The 24,901-nt window shown below is 37.7% G+C and overlaps 1 protein-coding gene across 1 annotated transcript in view; it reads right to left on the reverse strand.

Moving 5' to 3' along the window:
- Positions 1 to 1,558: 1,558 nt before the first annotated feature.
- Positions 1,559 to 24,901, reverse strand: part of LOC122139503 (microcephalin-like) — a 45,326-nt gene continuing 21,983 nt past the window's right edge. Inside the window, exon 4 of the mRNA XM_042737668.1 lies at positions 1,559 to 1,969. Within this exon, the coding sequence (XP_042593602.1) occupies positions 1,715 to 1,969 (255 nt within the window). The 3' untranslated portion in view covers positions 1,559 to 1,714. The remainder of the gene's footprint in view (positions 1,970 to 24,901) is intronic.

The raw sequence follows: 24,901 nt of genomic DNA on the forward strand, positions 1-24,901 counted from the left end.
GCTGTGCAGACACAAGACATTTTAGCCATCTAGAGGTATTTCGTGTTGCATGGCGGGAAAGTACCCTATCCTACAGAAAAACATTAAAAACTGCTAGATCTGATTACTTGTCATCTCTTTTAAAAGAAAACAAACATAACCCCAGGTATTTATTAAAAAACAATGGCTAAATTAGTGAAAAATAAAGCATAAACAGGTGTTGACATTTACCAACAGCACAGCAGTAATGACTTTATGAACTACTTTAATTCCAAGATCGATATTATTAGAGATAAAATTGTAACCATGCAGCCGTCGGCTACAGTATCACAGATATAGATCCCGAGGAACAATTCCACTCATTCTCTACTAAAGGAGAAGAATAATTTTATAAACTTGTTAAATCTAATCCAACAACATGTATGTAAGACCCTATTCCATCTAAGCTCCTAAAAGAGGTGATACCAGAAGTCACAGATCCTCTTCTGACTATTATTAATTCATCATTGTCACTAGCATATGTCCTCAAAACCTTCAAACTGGCCGTTATTAAGCCTTTCATTAAAAAAAACACAACTTGACCCCAAAGATCTAGTTAATTACAGACCGATCTCGAATCTCCCTTTTCTGTCAAAGATACTAGAAAAGGTAATATCCTCACAATTATATTCCTTTTGTTTTTTAGAGAAAAACGGTATCTGTGAGGATTTCCAGTCAGGATTTAGACTGTATCATTGTACTGAGACTGCTCTCAGAGTTACAAATGACCTGCTCTTATAATCTGATCATGGTTGTATCTCTCTATTAGTTCTACTGGATCTTAGTGCTGTGTTCGACACTTTCGACCACAACATTCTTTTGAATAGACTACAGAACTTTGTTGGCATTAGTGGAAGTGCATTAGCATGGTTCAAATCGTACTTATCTAACCGCCATCAGTTTGTAGCAGTGAATAAAGAGGTATCATATCGATCACAAGTGCAGTATGGAGTAGGAGTGGCCGGAATGAGTATCGGTACCGAACGGTTTCAAGGGGCAAACTCCAAATGGAAGTGATCATCCCTATGCCCTTGGAGTGGTTACTGTGAAGTGAGCAGGGCAAGTGCGTGACATTATGCAGTCTTTTGGAATTCACTTGGCAAAGGGAGCGAGGGTAATTTCCTCATTCTCTTCAGCTGGCATGTTCCCGTGACAACGCAGCACGGTAACCGTCAGCAGTTATCGTTGACTTGATTGCACAGATACTATTTTAAACTGAACTGAGCTGGACGATGACATCACAGAATTCAAGGATGAACTGCCTTTAACTGAAAATTGAGTATTTACTATTGTCCTTTTGCACTGACACACTATTTTCCTATTTGACACTGTATAGCTTTTTGATACAATCTGTATTGTTAAAAGCGCTATATATAAATAAAGGTGACTTGACTTGAATCATGTTCAGATATTCATTGTGACAGACATAAATAGTTTTAGTTTAATTGTGCAGGAGCATTTTTTGCCCCCTGGCTTCCATATGTAGTTAATATTGTGTTACATACCAATAAAAAAAACAAAAAACATAGGCGGTATATTAGTATATACAATGCAGTACGACAGCAGTGTGCTAATAATAAATTCTGAACAAAGCCTATCATTTTATAATAGCTCTTCACAATGTGCTGTTGCACACACAGATTTTGTTTATGGTACGTTATGAATATACTACAACACTTCTTGCTCATTATCATCATCAATTTGCCATCTTACCTAAAATCCACTGTTCAGAAAGACTGCAGCTCCCCTCTGTTTTTTTGCCATTATACTGTCCAATAAAGATTCCAGCCTGTCGGACACTCCGGCATACAGTTCCTCCACAAAGCTGAATGAGTTCTGTCAGGCTGTTGCAGGGGGGCTGGGAGTTTGGGGACACAAACATGGGCCGCTGTTGCTGGAACAGATCCTGCTGATGTTCCCCAGCAGAGAGATGCTGCTGCAGACGGCATATCTGTAAGAAAAGAGAAAATCTCATAATAGCTCTTGTTCTTTTACTCAATATTATGGGTAACCTGCGCATAAGTCTATACATCAGGGGTCTCAATCAAAAAAAATGGTATGGGGCCGCTTCTGATATTCACTAATAGTAGGGCCATTTCAAACTTAAAGGGTTAGCTCACCCAAAAAAATGAAAATTTACTGTTAATTTACTTACCCTCAGCATATCAGGCAAGACAAAATTAATTTCCATGGCTCCTGACAAGATATTGAGATCTTATGAAGCTAAATGTGCAAGAAGCTGAATATTATTTACAACCTTATTACCTGTAATCCATAGCCTCGGATAAACGGTCTGGAGTGAGTCTGGTTCATAAATGAATCATTCTTGTGAACCGGTTCTTAGTGAACTGGATGAACCAGTTTACCAAATTAGACTAAACCATCTGTAACAGTTACGTTTACGGCTCAAACCAGCTTTTATCTACAAGTTACTAATCTAATCTAACTTTCGGACATGTCCTGCAGTCACTCTGACTCAAAAGTTTGTGGGAAAGAAAAGTATCACACTTCCCCATGTGCCTGAGGCTATTCCAGGTAAAAAATGTTGCAAATGTTTCTTGCACAGAACGATTGTTTTACTTCATATGATCTCAATATATCAGCCACAGGTATAAATGCTGTTGCCTGATTTTTCTTTTCTTTTTTTTTTTTATTGACTCTCAAAGGTCTGACACACCACATCAGGTCGGCCACAGTTGACCATTCATCTGCTTAGTTTTTGTTTTTGGTACTAGTTGAACCCTGTTAAGGGCTTTTTGGCAGATTGTGCATGATAAAAAATTGAAAGTGGTCAAACTGAGCAAAGAATTCAAGATGGCACAGACAGAAGGTTGTTCAAATTTTATGTCATTTCACCTAAGCATTTCAATACGTGAATATATTTTAACAACATGAGCCTCTGGAATGAAGAAAATGATCAACATCATTAATGATGTAAATGGTAAGCAATCATAGTTTGGTTACCCCTTTTTGAATGATGAATATAGACTATTGATACCCATTTATATAGATCGTTATTTTCTTTCACATAGATGGTCCCTAATAGGCCATTGACCTTAGTCTTTGCATTGTGTTTTAACACAACTTTTTAGACCAGATGCAGCAGTTGCAGGTGATGCCACATGTGGCTTTTGTCGCTGCAAGGTTTCTGGCATTGGCTTGGCGTGTCAGGGCTCCTCAAAGAGACAGTAGCTGTTGGACCAGCTAAAAATCTTCTTGACTCTTCTACTTTGGAAAAAAAGTCACCCACATCCTGGATGGCCCGAGGGTGAGTAAATTAACATCCCTTTAAAGGGTCATGAAACCCCGTTTCAGACCTGGTTAGTTCTCACCACAGTTTTGAAAATGCTGCATGACTGGGCATGGTGCTCTGTGGGGTGGAGGGGGAAGAGTGGGGAAGACAGACAACACAACAATGTCATCAGATTCAGACAGTTTTATTTTGCTTTCATTGAGTTAATATCATCAAAGCTTCCCTCAGAATACATGCTGTAATTCACTATAAATGGAACAATATGAACAAGTTTTTCCAGCTCACATAGTTTACATAAATACACACATCCTGCAAAAAATTAATCCACAAAATTAATGCAATTTGCATGGAAGAATGTACTGTGTATCTTTAATACGTTTTGTAGGTCTTTTTTGCAGCATTTATATAAGCCTTTGATCAGTTACATCAAGAAACTGTAAAGGTTACACTTTTTGGTTAGTGTTGAATAACGGAAGACCTCTAAGTTGAAGGTTCATTAACAGGAGCAGAGGTAAAAAGTTCAGAACTGAAAGAATGCAGGATCTTAAGAATAATGTAACATCAATATTAGGGGTGGGAATCACCAGAGGCCCCACAGTAGTTTTATCACAATACTTTAGCCACGATACGATATTTTGATTTAAAATATTTTGTGATATGGCTGATGATACACAGAGCAACTTTTTGAGCAAAGTTTGGGCAATATTCCCGTCAACGGGCAACCAGGTGAGAAACAGGGCCCATGACCAATCTAAAGTATCAAGATAGAAGTTTGTTACTCATTCTCAGTAGGAAAGCGCCCAAGCTCATTGTTTAAAAAAAGTTGCTCTGCAAATTTGCCCTGTGTCTAACCTGGTTACCCGTTGACACTAAACATTAACCAAAGTTGCCAGCAATATTGCTAAAAAAAGTTCAGCCTAACGCCTGTTTCACACTGCAAGCGTGAGCAGTAACTAGTAAAAAACAAAAACTGCTCCTATCATGTCGTTTCAGTCATACTCAAATATAGAACGTGCCTTTTATAATTTATTTTATTTTTTATAATACATACTTTTACCCATAGGCGCTTACCCAGATATGCGCTATTAACAAAGTTATAGCTCAGTTTGTGACTATAATCTCCATGTCCATTTCTTATAGAAGCTTTTGGTATGTTTTTTTTTTTTTTGTTGTTATTTATCTCCGTTTTTGTAAATGATCAGGGTATTTGTGAATTGTTTTTTTTTTTTGTTTTAATAGATTGGGCTAAGTAAGAATTTCAAAATGTATTTATGTAGAGCTGAATAAAAAAAAGTAGGCTATGCATTTCTAGCAAATTGTAATTTAAATCTTAATAATTTGTTCTTAGAAGTTGTAAATATGATTTATTAAATGATTGTTTTGTGTCTGGGTTCGTTTTTTTGTCCTTGTTTGTAATTTGTGCCTTGTACATTTTTGTAACTGAAGACCTGGAACAATATAATTAGTCATTCGTAAAAGTCACAATATTACTGTGATGTATTGATTTTATTTAATTTTTATCTAATAAGATGAAGTTCTCAGTCTGTTTATCTACTTAATTTAACCTACAAGCAGCTTGAAAGCTAGATGGTGCTATGAGGTCAACGGTCTACACACAGTAAAAAGGCATTTGATTTCAAGCTTTGAAATTAATTTAACTAAAAATTAAACTGGTAAAACAATCAGATCAAATTTTGTGTTCTGCAAATCAAAAACAGACCAAACTGATTTTTTTTCCACTTTTTAGGGACTGATTGTACTGACCTATACTGATTATAGTCAAGCTGATGATTCATGGGGCTTTTTGAGCAATGTTGCCAGGCAACTTCGGGCAAATGTTGCCATCAACGGGCAAACCAGGTAAGACCCAGGGCCTACAACCAATCTAAATTATCCAAAATAGAAATTTCTCATTAGCAAAGTGCCCAAGTAACATTGCTCAAAAAAAGTTGCCCCGTGTATCATCAGCCTTAGATTGTTTTTTGGGTCACTATGTTAATATTTACTAACTTAGATGTATGTTGTGCATCAGATGATTGTCTGTTAATTAGAAGGTATAGTCTTCTGTCAGTCACATCCATGCTGCCTCTGTAATTTTGACATGTCGATAAACTCATAGATATATGGAGGAATACAAATATAAATGATAGAGTGTACAACATGGAGCAATGAAGATTTATCTAGACTTTCACAAATTGATTATTGGTTAGTATCTAAAAATATTGATAGAGATATCTGTGTTGATATAGTGCCCATTTCATCAATGGTTCATAATGCTAATCATCAATCATCTATCATTAATTTCTACTTTCTCCTGAAGCTATTAAAAAAATAATGATTTAAAAAAAAAAAAAAAAAAAAAAAACAGTGTCACTAACTTATGTTCCTTTTGCCATTTTATAATTCAGAAGGATGCACACAGTCGGCACTTTTGTGAGCATTATGTGCCCTTTTACGAGCTTACGCTGATGTAAAACTATACAGCAACTGTGACGGGACCACTGTGCTGTTTTATTTAATAACAACTTACAAAGTTGCACTTTAAAAATAAACAAATGGGCGATAAATTACCTTCTGGAATATCTACCACTGCATTGGACAGATGTTTAACTCATCTAAAAATGAAAAAAAAAAAAAAAAAAAAGCGAAAGAAACTTTTTTTAAATGTAATAATTCATGCTTTGAAGGGTTAAACAGTTTCCGTATTTATGTTTTAATTAATACAAAGAAGACAAAAATGTCCCAAAACTGTAAATGACAAACCATTTCATCAGAATAAAAGGGACAGAGCTTTTGCATGCTGTAAACTCTGTAAAAGAAAAATAAGGACATTGTGTAATTTCCTTCTCCAGCAACTTCCTTAGACATTAAATGAACAACACAAAACAGGAGCACTCCCACGCAATGTAATGCGGAGATATGATTCAGCCCCTGCACCTGAGCGACGACAGGCCTTCCTTTGCAATTTCTGTTCTGATTTTGGGGGAGAAACATTTAATTTAAATGTGGCAGTGTGTTTTACTGATAGATGAAAGCATTATCATACTGATCTATGAAGAAAAAAAAACAAACAAAAACAAAAAGAACAATACAAAAACAAACAGCACCAGGACATTTCTAAACACTAAATAGGTGCAATTTTTTTTTTAAGTATATTCTCTTTTTGGACCGAGGAGAACGTTTTACGTTTTGGAAATGTGTTTCCCAACCCTGTTCCTGGAGATGTGTTTGATAATGTTTACTGTGTTTAATGTGTACTGCTGGTGCACCTCCAAGAGTACCAATACGTAAGCTTTTAAACCTAAAATAATAAACAGTGAATAACATTAAATCATTACGATATGACTACTTTAAATAATACACAAGTTTAACATTTGGTTACACTGATTGTAAAAAGTGGAGTAAAACAAATAAATAAAAAATTGTTCGGGTACATTTCCAGTGAAAACTGTGACGCACTATAGACCGAAAAGAAGCTTTGATCATCATCATAAACCAATGTTCTCTCAGGTGTTAATGGAAGTGACGACAAGAACTTGATATCCAAGCAGGAGACACCCAAGGGGTTAAAAGACAAAACATCCTCTGAGCGGAATTATTTCCTCCCTCAACAACCTGCCTTCCCCTTCCTCCATGTCAGCGTTTTCAGGCCAGTATACTGTGATCATCTGAAATGGGGAAATGCTATGACAACACTGGCCTAATATTATTCTATTTTTACATTTCCAATACTAATGCAGAATCAGACTTTCAATTTTAAATTTAATATAGCCTGAATGTAATTTTAAAAACCTTACAAATCTTTTAATTTAACCATAAGTCATTAGTTTAACACCTTTTACAAAAGCAATGAAAAACAATTAATACAAAATGTTTTAATTACAAGTCATATATTAACAACATAATCTGAGTAACAAAATTTAACCTGAAAAAATGACAAGTTACAATTTAAAAAATTTCAACAGAATTGGTGAGGCTGTTTTACCTGTCTTCGTTTTTTATTTTCAAAAACCTAAAACCTAATTTCCAGTTTTCAATGACGACAATTCTCAGACTTTTGGACCCCCACTGTACTCAAGATCTAGGGCAGGAAATTATGGTCTAGAAATAATAGTGTGAGTGACAACTGCGAAGACCAACGTTCTTGATCTCTTCGTTAAACATTCAGGGGGACCAGAGCTTCTGAAGAATAGAGAATGAAGACGGAACACAAGCAAAGCAAAACACAATTGGACCTGTGGTTCCTCTGGTGTGCCTTGGACCCTGCTGCAAGTTGCCTTGCTTGAATTATTCACGCTGCATCCTGAGTTGCCTTTTTTCTGTAGCAGCCCTTAAGAAGGAAAAACAAAATACAAACCATTGCGTCTTCGTCCTCTCCCACTTGCTGGGACACTCTGTCTTGGCTTTCATGGAGCAGATACAGGCAACAAGGAGATCCAGCAGAAAGAGTTTAATTAGAGAGTCCGTGTCTGGCTGGAGCGTTCATTATGCGCCTCTATCCAAGCAGGCAATTTTACAACCAGAGGCCACGGATCATGGGAGGAGAGATCAGTAGTTTCAAAAGAGGACTCTGTTAAGAAAAACAGGCTGTTAGATGATTGTGAACAAGATGAGTACAAGCAGCCTGGGAGCAAGTGATTACTATATTAGTCTCTTCTGTGGACACTGTCTCCTCCCAATACTCGTGATGGCATATAAGCGAAAGCTCACAACACAGTGGGAGACACACTCAGGGGAAGGAGGAGAACGACCGGCTGTAGACCATGAGACTCAGTGGCTTTATTTCCTAAAACATCCAGACCTCTAAAAATAAGGGAAAAAGGAAGATATTTTTTACTTGCACAGGTGTAGTATTAAAGTTTCAGAACAAAAAGGATGCTGCCAACGCTTGGGATAATATTAATACTAAGTTATTGCCTAGTGTTGGGGAAGCATTTACTGCCAATTCAGACTACAACAGGAAAGAAACAGTACCGGTCCAGAATGGGGCCATGAACTATACTTTCTGCTGACGAACCACAGGGACTGCGGAGGCCCTTCGAGCACCTACACCAACCAAGTGCAACGAGATGACCTGGTTGACTATTGGACAGCTCAATCCAAAGACTGGAACAACTAGAAACCATCATGGAAGAACAACACGCAATGGCTGCATAAGGTAAAACGTTTCTCTTGTATATCACTGTAAAGAAAGTAGATGTACTTTTCAAAAGTAGATTAATTATATTTTAGGACACCTTCAGACTTGATTTGGTGCAGAGTTTCATGTCAGAGATAGTTTATTATTAATTATTATTATTATTATTATTATTATTATTATTATTATATTATATTATTATTATTATTGTTTTATTGGTTTTTTTATTGCTTTGAAAAGCAGTTTTTCTAAATATATATGTGTAATGCTGCACCCGAGTCTGCTTAAAAAAGGATTGGTCAGAAGAACAGTTCAACTGTACTGCAACACAGTTTGAGTTGGTATGAATGCAACTGTCCTAACTTGCAAACCATTACTGATGACGTATCATTTCTATCTTGGCATGCTACCACTTACTAAAAACAATTAATTTCTTGTATCTCTCTTTCATCTCTTGCAACGGTAGATAAATGCAAGCACTGATTTGTGAGTTTAAAGTTTCTTGTTACTTGTTGTGGAACTCAGTTTCAGACCCAAATGTAATGTGAAAAGAGAGACCTCTGAAAAGAGCGGAGAGGATGTTAGAATCAAATTCACACCAACCAACCAAACCAAGACTTAAAGCCAAAACCACTTATAACTTCATTTGTGTTCTTCTCACAATGGAGCATTTTTTAATCACTTTAATCAAGCAGCTAAAAAAAAAAAAAAAACAGGAAAACAACATTAAATGCTTTGATTTAAACTGAATAAACATCATTTGCTGATTATATGATCTGACCAAAGCTTTTATTTGGTTAGGCCTGTCTTGGACAGTAACATTCTGTGTGGTGATTAGTTCACAGTGGTGACTTTTTCATTATACCTTATTAAATGTATGCATTATCTTTTATAATGTTTTACTTTTTTTTTTTGAATATTGAATTATGAAATCATTATTTAAAAAAAAGTGGACACTTGTCAACATTCACATTTTCAATAGTGCTGATATTTGGTAAAAAAAAAGAAAAAAAAGCATGCTTGCATGGTGTGAATATTTATTGCTTAACTATACCATATAGAAGTAAAAGATGGTGGGGGCATTCTAACTGCATTCTACTGAAAAAAAAAAACTGTTTAGAAACAAATTTGCTAATTTTACAGTGCAAAACACACCACACACACATATATATGTATATATATACGTCAACAATTTACGGTCTGAAAATGTTTTAAAAAAAATGAGACATGTTAGCTAAATGGGCTTGGCGGTGAAATTTGTATTTAATAGTAGTAGCCAACCATTTAAACATAGCTATACATAGAATTACATCTAATATCATATAATATATATATATTGTGACTTTTGAACAAAAATGTTAATTCTCACACTAATGAGTGTTTTTAAAATATAATACACTAATTTACAATATGGGCTTTCTGTGACTGTAAAAAGCTCATGACATGAGGACACCCTGTTTAATTTCTGATTTTTTTTTTTTTTCAGCATCTAGCTGTAAAATTCTAACACGTCTATTTCACATCTGACAACGTTGATGCTCTAGACCAGGGTTTCATAACCCTAGAAAAAAATCAGTGCTAACCACCTATTAAAATAAAAGTATGAAATGTTGAGATGATGTGTACAGTGTAAAATTGTCATCTGAAAATGTTTTTTAATGCAGATTAAACTACTAAAAAAAAATTTAGATTTCTATTTTAGTAACACTGTATGCAGGGGCAAAAAAAGTGAAGCAAAAGAAACAATATTTGGTTATGGCAGAAGAAGGGCTCTTCCTCTTAGCAGTCCATTCTAAAGACCTTCAATCTAAGGTCAGAGGCAATCACTCCCCCCTTTTTTGGCTCTGAAGAAACTGTACTATAAGCATCTCACATTATTTGGATACCTGATAATTAATGGCCAAGGCGCTATTCATATGTGCCCAACAAAATGTGTAAGTATGTGGTCACACTTTCAAGTAACAGGCAGAAGGAAACAAGCTGCCAGATGAATCATTTTGGAGCAGGAGTAAACAATTGAATAAGATCAGCTTACATTTTTCTTGAATTATTCGTCATGACACCTTCACATGAAGTGGATCAAGAAAAAGGGTTTGGTGGAATCAAAAGAAGAAGGCAAACCAAATTAACCAGATACAGTAGTCACTAATTAAAATATTCATGCTAAAGTTTGCAGTAGTAATTGGTCTTTATACTTTTGCAAACAAAAACAGTATGGCAAGGCCACTGCAATTTTTTTTCCCTCTCAGCATTCTAGAAATGGTTTGCATTGGAGGATGAAAACTTGTAACTCATTTTCCATCCTGTTTGTTTGAGTGTTGGCTCATTTCAGGAACTCAATACAGGAAAGACATCATACAAGGTCTTTGCACTCAACACTGCTGAGAAATTTCTTTATGGAGCGTCAACTCAAGTGTAGATGCCCCCCTAACAAAATGTCCATTTCAGCACAAAGGTTCAAGAAACTGAACATTTTTACCAACAAAGTTCTTGATAGTCTCATACTGTATTAATTCAAACAACAGCCATTTTATCACCTGTGTCTACAGTGACATTTAGCCTATGTTGCATAGCTTAACAAACAACAGCTTGCTCCACCTCTGCTTACAGACGGTAGAATTGTCATATTGGGCTATCCACTTTATCAATACAAGCTCAAGAAAGCTAATTTCAAAAGTTATTTCTACAAACAACTTTCCGTGATTATTAATGCCTTGCGACAGTTGAATTTTTGAGGGTGTGCATTTTCTGTAATTCACAGGTGAGGCTGTATTTTTCTGTAGTCTTATCTAAAAATCGCAGGTACATCTGCAAAAGATGCATTCGAGCATCTAAAAACAGCAGCAGAGCTCCTTCTCTTAAGACATCATATACATGCAACAGTTTTAAAATAAATCAAATAATCTGATTTCATCCACGAGCTGGAGAACTACATCCAGGACCACCCTCAAACAAGACATGGCCCAAATTCAAAATAATGCGGGGCAAAACCACACAGTGACCATGATGAAAGATTGGGACCAGCTTACTGAGTTCAGACAGCAGAGCAAACCGGAAAATCACTACTGTTGAGGCACAGGTGAGGGTTGTTACTTCACTGTCCCAATTCAGCAGGCATGGAGTCAGTATAAAATAACTAACAGGACTCGATTGATTTTTTCTATTGGCCTGGTTTGGCCAGTTATTTGGAATTTTACTTGCCCTGCTAAAATGTTTGCTGGCTACATCACATGGGTTCTTTTTGTAGAAACAGTGTATGACACCAAAAATGTAGATAACTTGGAAAGTTACACTAATTCTTCGATTCCAATTTCAATACAGTAGCAAAACTACTATTAGCCAAACTAATATAAGTTCAGACATAATTAAAGACAAGTGAACAGCCAGTAATAAAATTTGTATCAATAGAAATATAAAGATTTCTGATTTTATAGAAAAACTAAATCAATAAATCTGACAAAAATCTTGGATAGTTGGCTGTGGCTGGGTATATATGGTCAAAACCAGTGGTTTCTTTACATAATTACCTTTTTGTCTACTTTGTAGTTTTTCTGAATATCAACAATATTAACTTTTACTCTGTACTTGACTACAATTTTTAATATGTACTCTTTTTACTCCGATTCATGATGTCACATTTTGCATGGCATCTACATCTTTTCTGCTACAACTAGGAGTAATATCGCCATATACAGGACACTGACACAATTTGACAGTACTACATCTTGTGTGTTTTGCCCCTTAGTCACCCAAATTTACCAACAAGTCTACTTAACATGAATGCATTAGTAGGGTAGTTGTGAATCCTCAGGGTTTTATATTATGAGAGCGAGGGCATGGCTGAGAACCTTGATTGACGGATATTGAGTGACTGATTCACGCCCCTTTTCAGTACTTCAGCTTTAGCTGAGACTTCAGTGTTTGTAGACAGCTCAAGGCTTGTTGTGTCGACTGATTTATTGCAATTTTTTGTTTTTGAGTATTCAGATTTATTTTGATTTTAGAAAAACACATGATTGGCTCTCCACACTGTTTATGCTATAAGCTATCTGTACTGTCTGTATTCTTTACATTCCTCCCCAGGGTGTAAGCTCACTTTGGATAAAAGCATCTGCAAAATGACTAAATGTAAATGTACTTTTACTGAAGTATGGTTTACAGGTACACTGGTCAAAAAACTTTTTCTAAAACTAAGTCATACAGGTTTATGGCCCTCTTCTCTCCAATTGTTTTTTTTACACAATCAAACTGTGAAATGCCTGAATACCATGGTCTCATATATATAAGTCTGTATATCAGGATCTGAGCAGACATACACACGTTTTTTTAATCAGAAAACTGCAGGTTTTTAGAAAATGTAAGTTGTTCTTGCAGCTCGCTGTCGAAAATTGAAAGGATTGTTTCGGACGATGGATGGTGAACTTTTATATGTTTAATGACATTGATTAGGAGTCATTTACAAGGCAGAGAGCTGAATAACCATTCAGTCTGCTCAACCCAAGTCAAGGTCATTTGCGATCACAATAATTTTTCAAATCTGAAAGAGGGTGTGATACGTGCGTATTGCAGTACAATTGTTTCATTCTATGAATCACAAATACGCATATTGAGAGATAATCAAAAATATAATTTAGGATGGTTTTTCTGCACCAACAATTTTTAAAATGAGGCCCCATGAGTGCAAAATGGAAAATTTTTGGAAGAGAAAATATGAAAGTTGAATGACCGCCAGGCTTTAAGTACAGGTTGCTCAAAGTCTCAAAGACGTGTAAGTGCACTTCTTAAAGACCTAATAGGAGGAAAGACAATGTTATACTCTACAAATGTTGTGGAGAAATGCCAATTGCTCTGAAGGATGGGGTTTACAGTTAAAAAGTTCAGTGAAAGACCACAGCAGCCTGAAACTACAAATACCTTCAGAGAAGAGAGTGATTCAATGTCTGCTAATTTAATATGGCAAATACTCATGATTGCAAGAGTCTATCTCAAGATACATTCTGTGGGAAACACATGTCCATTTATCTCTTTAGGTTATTAACCAACAAACTCGACTTGAACGCCTAGCTTCTTGAGAACTCCATTTCAACCCGCAAACTGGAAAAAGGAAATTCTACAGCAGATATAAATGAAATCAGCAAACTGAATGAAAAAACAGGTAAACATTATTAATTGGACTACTTAAAAAAAACATCACACAACACATTGCCTCTCAAAAACTCTTTAATTTGGTTTAAGCTTTAAGTATGTAAAGACCGTTCAAATCACAGGCACTTTTCTACATACTTCAAATTGCTTTAAAAGCGTGTTCTCTGGTTCCTGTTAGTGTCCTGGAGAAGCGAAACAGTGGTATAAAAAACAATGAAATAAAAAAACAGGAAAGAGAAATACTTGAGCTAGAAAACCTCAAAGAGGAAAAGGAACAGCTCCAAAAAACTGGTGTAAAAGGGGGGGCCAGACTAACATAATGAAAGAGATGGAGCAGCAACTGCTCCAAACCTCCTCTGATAACTCTGCAATGAAGCAGCAGCAGCAAGAACTGACAAATACAGTCAACAACCTAATCCACACAAAATCTCTGTGGGTAAGTGGACCATCCGCTTGCATCGCATTCAACTGAATTCGCACATGGGACCTGGGGCAACATAAACACACCCAAAACAATATTATGCCAGCTCACCAGCAGCTGTGTCAACATGTTTGGGGAAAAAGTGCAACAGTAAATCAGACAACACGACACATAAAAACAATAATCCTCACTATGGTACAATAACCTCAAATATAGTCATTCATTAGAATAGTTTTAGTAAAAAAAACTACTAAGGCACTAGTGATCATGAAAGTATCCTTATTAAAACTTGACCAGTAATCTTACGGTCCATACGGTGCCACAAACAGTAAGAAAATGTGGGCACTGTGACAAAAAATCCAAAATGGTATTGAGTCCTATATATACCAGTCTTTTGTACCACAAACGGTAAACATTATATAGCCATGTAATTAAATCCAAATTCTGACCTAGCCTACCATCCAGTATGCTCCACCCTCAACAAGACATCTTCTTTCATCAGGTAGCAATTCAATGATGCAGGACAAACCAGTCCGTGACAATGACTGTGCTGCTGTCTTTCAGTGTAGGGGAACAAGGAAAGCGGGGTTTCTTCTCATTGACCCTACCCGATACAAAACAGCAGTTCAAGGTACCCTATATCACCTTAACTCAAGTGCATAATGCAGTACAATTCAAACCTAATATTTACCTATGCTAATTTTCTCTCCTTATTCACCCAGAGATCATGATCGATTACTCTGACCCTGTACGACTTTTTTTTTTTTTTTGTTTTTTTTTTTTTTTTTTTTTTTTTTTTTTTTTTTTTTTTTTTTTTAATCAGTGAAACCACCAACGGCGCCCATCCCACACTCCACTATTTCCCATACACAACCAAAGTGGATTAGTCTTTGCAACTTGTACTCAGCTGTTGGCTGTCGCGTCGTCTCTAGATTGCCGTCCAACCGCGCCTTTCTTTATGCCCTTCCTCCCCTTTCCACCCCCCCCATTACGGTTCTCCCCTATATTTTCAAAGGCACCACAAAGCCACACAATCACCCTGAAAAGAACATTAAGCAACTTGTTCTTCCACCATATGCTATTTGATCTTTTGTATTTGTATTGAAATACGTATAACACCTCTTGCCTAATCTCTTTTGTGTTTTCCGGAAGGATTACCATAATGTGGTTTTCACAAGGGACATACGGTTGACCTAAATGGCCCGTTTTAATTTAGGTTGTACTATTGCTTTTAAGAGTGTTTCTCCTGCTTTCCGTCTACTAACCGTTCCCCACCCGCCAGCCATTTCTAACGAAAACCATTATTTAGGAATTACTTGAAGTCCGGTCATGTTGCCTCCTTTTTAGACTTCTCTACAATTGAGAAAGTGACCAAAAAGGTTTTATCTGGAAACAAAAAAATGCAGACATGAGTGTTATGCAGTAGAACATGAAGAGTAATTTACAGAAATGTACAACTTATTTTCCGGCTACTGTGGACATGCAGACCGATGCGAGGTGGATGGACAGTAATACAAAGCGCTTAAGGGCCTTGTTGATTTTCATCAAAGTTGGAAAAAAAATTACAAAATCGGTAGGGATTTAATGGTTGTTTACCTAAATTCCTACTTTAGACTTATGTGTTGTACAGAAGATTTGCATCCTGCAAGGGATGGTGCATATATAGTGCCATCCCAAAAAGGCACCAAAAACACTTTAACAGAACTTTACATTAACTCGCTGTTGGACTATCTGACCCATTACTATCCCAGCAGCTAAGTACTTAGCCATCATTCAAAAAAATGGCTAAAAAACGCATCTCTTTCCCTCTACACTTGACCCTCTAACACTTGCATTCTCTAATTCCACATTTTCTAGTCTATCTACTCCTCAGAATCCTAGATCAGGGTAATTTAAATATTTTTTGTTGTCTTCTGTGGAAAACCTGTTAACTATCTTCTGTTAGATCCTCTGTAAGGACAGTAATAAATGAAAAAAAAATATGATATTTAGGCAAAATAAGAAATATACACACATCTCAACGTTTTGACCCCGGCCTCTTAATGGTATCGTTTTCCCCCCTTCGAATACGCCACAGTGCGCCTGCCTTCCCTGTTTGAACCTTCTGTAATAGTTGCATAGGAGTCCTCAGCTTTCCTCCCGTGTGAACAGACAGATCTCAAAATCATAGTAAGTGGTTGGAAAGGGTTCACATTAGGGGCTTCCCCACTAATAGGCAAACTAATTTGTTCAGTCAACAAGAAGAGGCTTGGTCGACCCAAATTTTTCCCAGATCGCTTAGACTCAGGAAACACAAACAATTATTCACACTAGGGAAGTCACGCAGACGTCAGTGACAGACTAGATCATTAGCGGTTGGTCTTTGTGGTAAACAGTACATCGGGACAGGCCAATCCAAATGCTCGCAAATGATCATCAATCAAACCTCAAATATGGCTTATTCATATGAAATATGTGGCAAAGTATTTAAACACTTTACATGGCTGCTCAATCTCGAATTATAACCTAGAGAAATGCGCCGTCTGTTTTCAAGTGTCTGTGTGGAGTGTGGAAGTTGAACAGTAGAGGACAAATGCAGGACAGCTCGGAGGCTCTGGTGCACTTTTCCTGTACTGGCTCTTAAAATACTCTTTAATTTTTGCTCCACACAGGTAAAAGTAATACATCTTTCGAAGCTGTAAAGATTCTACAATTTATTGTGTGTGTACTCCACAATAACAACCAAATCATTGTGCTTTTTTGTAAAATAATGAAAGCAAAAAGGATGCAAGTTCCTGCTGTCTCTGTGAACTTGAGTGCGCAAAACTGTCGTAATCCCCCCCTCCATCGTGCCTTAAGAAGACACAGAAAAATATCTCTATAGAGAGTATTATACACACAACACACACACCACACAACCACACAAAAACTTACTTTGTGTACTGTGGTCGACTAACCAAGGACTTGTCCCAGCACTTTACATATTATTGCTCGTTTGATTGGTTTTGGATTTTTGCTTCTATCGTCCTTACTTGTAATTCCCTGGATAATTTCAACCATTGCAAAATGTGTCTGATAAAATGACTAAAGGTTACCGTACACTTTAATGAAACATGGACTTTTCCTGTTTTTTCCATTTCAGGGGTGTTGTAGATATCGCAAGGTAAACCACTGGTTTGGGGGAATGAAATCATCTCTAAATTGGACCAAAAGCAAACACAATACGTGCGCAGGATAGATATGATGGACCTGCGAGGGGAATACCAAGCCTTTTCAAATATGGCAGTTATCACTAGATGGAGAGACGCCGAATTAACAGGTGAAGAATTAACCTGTGGTTTTTTTTATACCGGGGAGTTTTGTGATGTGTATTGAGGTTTGTGGTGTGGTTTTAGACTATATGCTGCTATGGAAGGTAGTTAGATGATGCTATATACCGTTTAACACCACAGTAAATATCTACATGGCTCTCAGTAGGCAGGAATGATCTTTTGCTATGTAAGAGTGGCAACGAAAAAAGACGAAAGAAGACCCGTAATTCAGATTTGCTAGAGTAGTTCCTTTATGGTCATCCAGCATACAGAACTTTCTTCTCTTCAAGTATTCATACTTCACCGAATTGATTGGGTGGGCATAGGTGTGTTTCTATACTACGCTATCTATTCATACATATTTTCATTTACTCAAAAGTGATTTTTTATTTTTCTTTCTTTTTGGTTTGGTCCCTCTAAAGTCTGATTCAGTCATTTTGTTCCTCCTATTTAGAAACACAAACCCAGTAGGAAACTGAGGAATAAGCTGTTTGATTCAGTAGTCACACCCATCGCGTTAACCGCTGCCACTCATGTCTGGTTCTGATAATCTCCTGGAGGGCTGGGCGCCACAAGTTTGTCACACAACTCCAAAGACAATAATTTTGCCATCTGGCATAAAATTTTATGGCCTGCGTTTGTAACCATGCAAAAACAGGATCCAACACAGTTCCCCTGAACAACGTTTACCATCTGACCCTTAAACAAGCTAATGTATACCTACCATTTTTAGTTTGCTGGGAGGTTTGATTTCATTAGCAAATGTAAGGAAATAATGACGACGGTTCAGTGAACTTAATTAGAAAAATAATGCACACCCGTGGTGGTTGATGTTACATCTTGGGTTTGCATCTATTTTTCTAAGTATTTCAATTTCAACGGCGCCGCTTATTACTACCGTTACCACACCTTGGCAAGAACACTCGATCAGACTGATATATATTTAAAGGGCCTTCGTACTGTTTTTTGAGCTACTTAATCGCTAATTGTGAGACGGAATTATTTCTTTCAGCATCCTCATCCAGCGCCTCTTTTGCTGGTTCCAAAACGTTTAATTTTAAAGCTGGTAATGGAGGCTTGAGCCGTTGATAGCACTCTCATGTCACTTATTAATGAAGTTTAATTCTCAGAAAGCAGAGCCGAGAGAGAACAGAGACCACACAGAGAAAGAGCAAACGAAAGAGAGAGAGCTGTGTGTGAATTAGGCTGAATATGGGGGCCTCCCTAACAGTGTGCTTTGGTAGGCTGCATGTCGACGCTCGCTAACACAGCAGTAGGTGCTGTCTCCTATAACCTCGCTAGTGAGAAATGAATTCTACTTGGAAAATCGTCTGCTCATTTGTTGTTATCACAGCCATATTGTTGTTTTTGTTAGTCCCTAAGTTAATTTCCTTTATTATAGTTTTACTATGCAAACTCTGCATATGGGACTTTCATGCGTAATCCTGCAAGCTCCAAGCCAGAGCTGCCTGCGAAACATACGTCACTCTTGTGCGTTTTTTCCCACAACAACTAATTGCACACCTCAGAATGTTTGCCAGCCAAATCAGATTCAAGCATTCAACGTGTCCCTTTAGTATAGGGCTAAAATAATCGATGTGAATGGTCCTAGCATTAAATACTATCGGATTAAAACTTGTCCATCTTTAATCCGATTCAGATTAATTATCCAATAACATTCTTAGTACTGGGGATGAATTAATACCTAGAACTCAGCTTTTTTTTCTGGTCGTCATCTTAAGGGCAGTATTCCATTTTTTTTTTCTCTTACTCTTGAGATCATCAAAATGCATTTTTGGGCAATATCCTACACATCTCCTGCCAGAATTATCGCTGTTTTAGCATTTACCTAAAAGAAGGTATACCCGAGAAACAAAACTAAAACATATAAAACTTTTTAAACGACGTTTTAAAAACACCACCTGTGATTGACCCAGTACATTTCCATAAAAAGTACTCGTGACAGTGTAATCAGGTATCTTGATGGCACATTTTGCTGACATGTATATTTTAAAGGGGCCCTATTATCTTTTTTTATTTATTTTATTATTTATATCGAGTCAGATCTCTTCTATATCAAGCAAAGCACTGTTTCCTGAACATCACCCAAACACCTTGACTGTGTCCTGATTGTCTCATCCGAAGGATGATGACTTTACAAAAGGGGTCATATGATGTTGCTTTAAAAAGAACATTATGTTGGTGAATGAAAAAATGGGTTTATTATGCAGTTTTAGTTTAAAAACCATTACATTATTTTCACACATACTAATACATTATTGTTTCTCCTCTATGCCATGCCTTTCTGAAACTCGTCGATTTTTTTACAAAGCTCATCGGGTCTTGAAAAGTAAGGTGGTGCTCTGATTGGCCAGCTATTCAGTGCACTCTGTGATTTGGCCCTGAAATGCCTCAAGCGAGTGACGGAAATGTTACGGCCCCTTATCAAGCACTGCGATATGTGTGTCCCCGGGGTAGCGCCGAGGACAAAAACATTAAAACCTATTATGAAACATAGGCATTTGACATTGGCACCAGTTGGGGGACATAAATTACGTATTATAATGACAATACCAGTTTGCTTCTCATTCCAGTCCTTGTGGCCACCAGCTCTCGCATATTTTTGCATGTCTTTGTTAGCACACTGAATTCAGATAATCAGCTTGTTAAAAGTGAGCCCGGTTTCATCTGTGTTGTGTGTTCCCTACACAGTGTTAATCTGCATTCACCACAGCAGGGGAAATCTGTTGAAGTTTTACCTCACTCTCCTCATGAACATTCCACATCACCGATTTATTGCACCTGCGCAATGTCCTCACAAACATGGACAAGTGTGAAATCTTATACTCTCTGGTAAATACATACAATCGTACATTCACGTCTCCCACACTGAGTTCAGTCCACTTGACTTGAATGCAACACATACGTTTCGATTCGTGTCTTGTCGCCCAGTGTAGTGATGGGGACACTATACTGTTTCAACACCAAGCACCCCGTCCCTTCGGATGAGCGGTTGGAGAACCAAGGTCCTGGACTCTCTGTGGTCATCATAAAATCCCCAGAAATGTCTTTCGAAAAGAGTCAGAGGGTGCCCTTGGCTAAATTCCTGGCTAAATTCGCCCACCATATGGCCTCTGATCATCAATGGACCTCCTTAACAATCCCCATATCTGCTGATTGGCAATCACTCTGTCTCACACTATTCTGTCTCCAACTCTCTCCCTCACTACCAGTAAGCTGGTGTGTTGTGGTGGGCGTATCTGTTCTGGCGCACTATGGCTGCTGTTGCATCATCCATGGTGGTTGCTGCATACTGGGTGGTGGATGAGGAGATACACCCTGACAATGTAAAGTGCTTTGAAGTGCCTAGAAAGCACTATAAATGTACGGGAATTATTAAATTCAATTATTAGTAGTGCATGTAACATGGCGGATTATCCTGTGATGTCCCACCACTCTCTTCGCAGGGCACTTACGTTCGAATAGATCAAACGTCTGAAAAGCAATAAGAAAACATAAAAAAAATGTGCAGAGCAGGGGGATGGGAGGACTGGGAAATCGGGGAACCCCTGACTTGTACTGTGCCCCTTTTACAAATATATTAAATTTTTACGCGTTTTGCTAGCTTGCGCCATGTGTAACATAAAACCATGTCTGCATTTGTGAATCAGAGAAACGTCAAACAGCGCTACTGTACGAGTGCCTCAAAACTCGCGTTTGAATTGTCAGTGGCCAATACATCCTTAAATATGTAAACATAGGCTACTATACAAGACTGTGAGGTCAGAACAGCTGGTCATTGTAAAATTCTAGAACTCTCCCAGGATCAGACGAAACAGTCCTCCATAAAATGCACCTGCACACATCTGAACAGGAATTTGGGCTGGTTGAAACTAATTCTGGAACAGTGTTGTAAATACAACTTTTAACCACTGATGGTTCTAGTTGTCGGCGCCTTTTTTTAGAAGACCAACCAAATTAGGTTCTTTCATTTTCACAAGGAAATACGCGATTCATCCACAACATGTTCCTGTGGCGGGCAACACCACGAGAATAAAAGTTACTCCGTCTTTCTTGCCTGATACATGTTTGGTGCGCTCGTTTAGGCAAGATCGTACCCACATTGGGACCGTATGGGATGGTGGGGGCATGTTTTAAACGCAGGCGTCTTGTAGCGACGGGAATTGGCATAGGTCTGTAACTTTCATGAGAGATCTCTCCTCTGGATTTGAGACTTTAGTCTTTGCAACTTTACAAATCCTCTCTATCATGCCACCAAGAGCTTTGTAATCCCTCCTTACAAGAAAGGAAAAATTGAAAGTCCCGGCCTACAAGCATAGCCCCCCCTTTAACAATACAAGCGTGTCCCCATCACTAATACACAGTGCGCTAGGACGCCCCTACAGCTCAGGACAACAGTCTAATGCAGCTGCACTCCCTTTCTTGGCCCGTCACTCAACCCCTAAGTTTTCCCAGGAGGTCTCGCCTTCCCAGGACAACTGGACCCCATGGCTCAGCCCCTGTCTTAGCTGCATGAGAGTGATATGTTTGCTGGCCTGGATTGTAGTATGTGTGTTGTTCGCTATGTCCAAAGAGATGCTGTTTCACAGGTCTAATACCAATACACATTTCTTTTCCAGCGTTTTATAAGACATTTACCTACTCGTGTTCAGGTGAACTTTGCGTGCATTTGACATGTCGACGTTGGGTTTGTTTTGAAAGAGTCTACTTTCTGTTGTATGATTGTATGTGTTAAAGAAAACCATATATTCAGAAATGTAAACTGAACAAGACTCTTAAATGCATGCAAAGAATACATTTTCATGGATGATCAAAAAACTGGCAACGTGATCCGCGATAAATTTTGTGATAATAATAATAATAATAATAATAAGAGGCTCTAGCAGTTGCCCTCAGGTCCAGTGCGATGGCTGAACATATTAAAGTGGTGGGTGAAGCACAAAACTAGTCTTTACACAAGATTACCTTTTATTATTTTGACTCTGACCATGACAACTCAAATACTCCATTAACTTGGTGCTGGATCTGCTGTGTTGGAAGTTTGATCAAATACTAAGGCTAATAATTTAACTATTTAGTTTTAAGACGTGGAATTAATGCCCCATCAATATGGCCCAAGGAAAACCATTATAATCTCTGCTTTTCAGGACATTCTTTACATAGGAGTGTAGGTATTTGGCCATAAGCATTACAAAAAAAAATAAATTGTAACAAACTTGTTTCACTGCCTAAATGTCCTGGACAAGATTTTAGTCCATTGGTAAATCCTCCTCTCCTGTCCCTTGTTTGGTTAGGATAAACATTCATCAGGGTTTACCACACGTAACACCAAAAAATAAAATAAAATGCCCAATAAACATTGCGGCCTAGCAACTCTCTTTGCCATCCCTTCATAACACATTAAGTCCTTCAAATGCTCCATCAGGTTTTTAGGTGTCCTAAAGCGGTCACAGGGACAACCACACATGCAGTGTGTGAAAGCTATATCGATGCCTATTTTTACTTATTCTTAGCCTCTAAATCAAATCACGGGTGAGTGACAATCCTAAAAAATTGATAGCCAGTGGCTAATGACAGATTATTTAATCTTTCTGTGTGAAATTTTTGTTGCATATACCTTACCAAGTAACATTCCTTCCTGTCGGGGCAAGTCTAGGTGTCTTAAAATGATGTGCCTGTTATGTTACAGTTCAAGGATTGGCTTTTTAATGTTTGATTTCAAAGCTTTTAATTTGACAGACCAGACATAATCTGGTTATACAAATGATACATTTATATGTACCATGATAAAGGAAAATGCAATACACTTACAAAGACTGAGAAATTTAGAGTTTTATGCATTTTAGCGGTTGATGTGTTTTGCCTTGTCTTATTCATAACTGGTTAGAAAGAAAATATTAATAAACTGAGTATTTATAACATATGAATATGTCTGCATTTCCACTTCTTATAGGATACACCTCAACGGCTACAGTGGAACAGCAGGGAGAACCAGTAGCCATGGGACAGCAAGGAGTTGATTCCCGCACAAAAGGACATAGACCACGGACCAAATGTGTTTGCACATGTTCACAAAGGCTTTCAGGAGGTGACGAGCAGAGTAATTTACAATAAATACTATAAGTATCCGTCATGAAATTCTAAAATTGTTGCAGGCAATGGGGTGTTAACACATACTGATTAATATTCAGAGAGTTAAACAACTTGGCACAAGCTTGAATGGTTCATGTGCTGCACATGGCAGCCAATGAGCGCTTACTGCGCACTTGCATTTTATATGGCTGGTTAGCCATTCATTTGGGATGTCCTGCAGCGCACTTTCAGAGTTTACTCTGAAAACCTCCACCTTACCCCAGCTCCACCTGTATAGATCTGCAAGGGATTTTATTTTGTATGCTATTTGTGCAGCAGCTGCATGTCTTAAATACTCACGGCACCGTATCACCATATAGCAGGGTTCGTACACAAACTGCAAAATGAAACTTCCAGGACTTTCACGGGACTTTTCAAGCACACTTTTTTGGGACTCAAATCCGAGATCACAATATCTGTTGGAGTCATCTTTCAAATTCTAATAAATAAATTAATAAAAACAAAATGGTACAAAATAACATGTAGCACATTCAAAACATGCAATGGACACTGTGGCAACTTTACATTTGAAAAAGGATTACTATGGGTTACTACTCGCTTTCCTTATTCAAAGTGTTTTTTTTTGTTTTTTTTAATGAATATATGATTGACCTGAAGAGTATAGTAAAAGCTTCATCATACACTTGGAAAAATTATGAGCGTACAGGTCCTTCTCAAAAAATTAGCATCATTGTGAAAAAGTTATTTTTTTCCATAATGTAATGATAAAAATTAAACCTTCATATATTTTCGGGATCATTGCACCACCAACTGAAATATTTCAAGTTCTTTTATTGTTTTAATACTGATGATTTTGGCATACAGCTCATGAAAACCCAAAAATTCCTATCTCAAAAAAATTAGCATATCATGAAAAGGTTCTCTAAACGAGCTATTAACCTAATCATCTGAATAAAACTAAGATTCCTGAGGCCTTTTAAAAACTCCCAGCCTGGTTCATTACTCAAAAAAACCGCAATCATGGGTAAGAATGCCGACCTGCCTGCTGTCCAGAAGGCCATCATTGACACCCTCAAGCGAGAGGGTAAGACACAGAAAGAAATTTCTGAACGAATAGGCTGTTCCCAGAGTGCTGTATCAAGGCACTTCAGTGGGAAGTATGTGGGAAGGAAAAAGTGTGGCAAAAAACGCAGCACAACGAGAAGAGGTGACACGGACCCTGAGGAAGATTGTGGAGAAGGACCGATTCCCATACCTTGGGGGACCTGCGGAAGCAGTGGGACTGAGTCTGGAGTAGAAAACATCCAGAGCCACCGTGCACAGGCGTGTGCTTTTGAACCAGAAAAAAACAGCGGCAAGACAGAAGCGCCTGACCTGGGCTACAGAGAAGCAGCACTGGACTGTTGCTCAGTGGTCCAAAGTACTTTTTTCGGATGAAAAGCAAATTTTGCATGTCATTCGGAAATCAAGGTGCCAGAGTCTGGAGGAAGAATGGGGAGAAGGAAATGCCAAAATGCCTGAAG

The sequence above is a fragment of the Cyprinus carpio genome, chromosome B13 (genome assembly GCF_018340385.1).
Source record: "Cyprinus carpio isolate SPL01 chromosome B13, ASM1834038v1, whole genome shotgun sequence".
In the NCBI taxonomy this organism is placed as follows: Eukaryota; Metazoa; Chordata; class Actinopteri; order Cypriniformes; family Cyprinidae; genus Cyprinus; species Cyprinus carpio.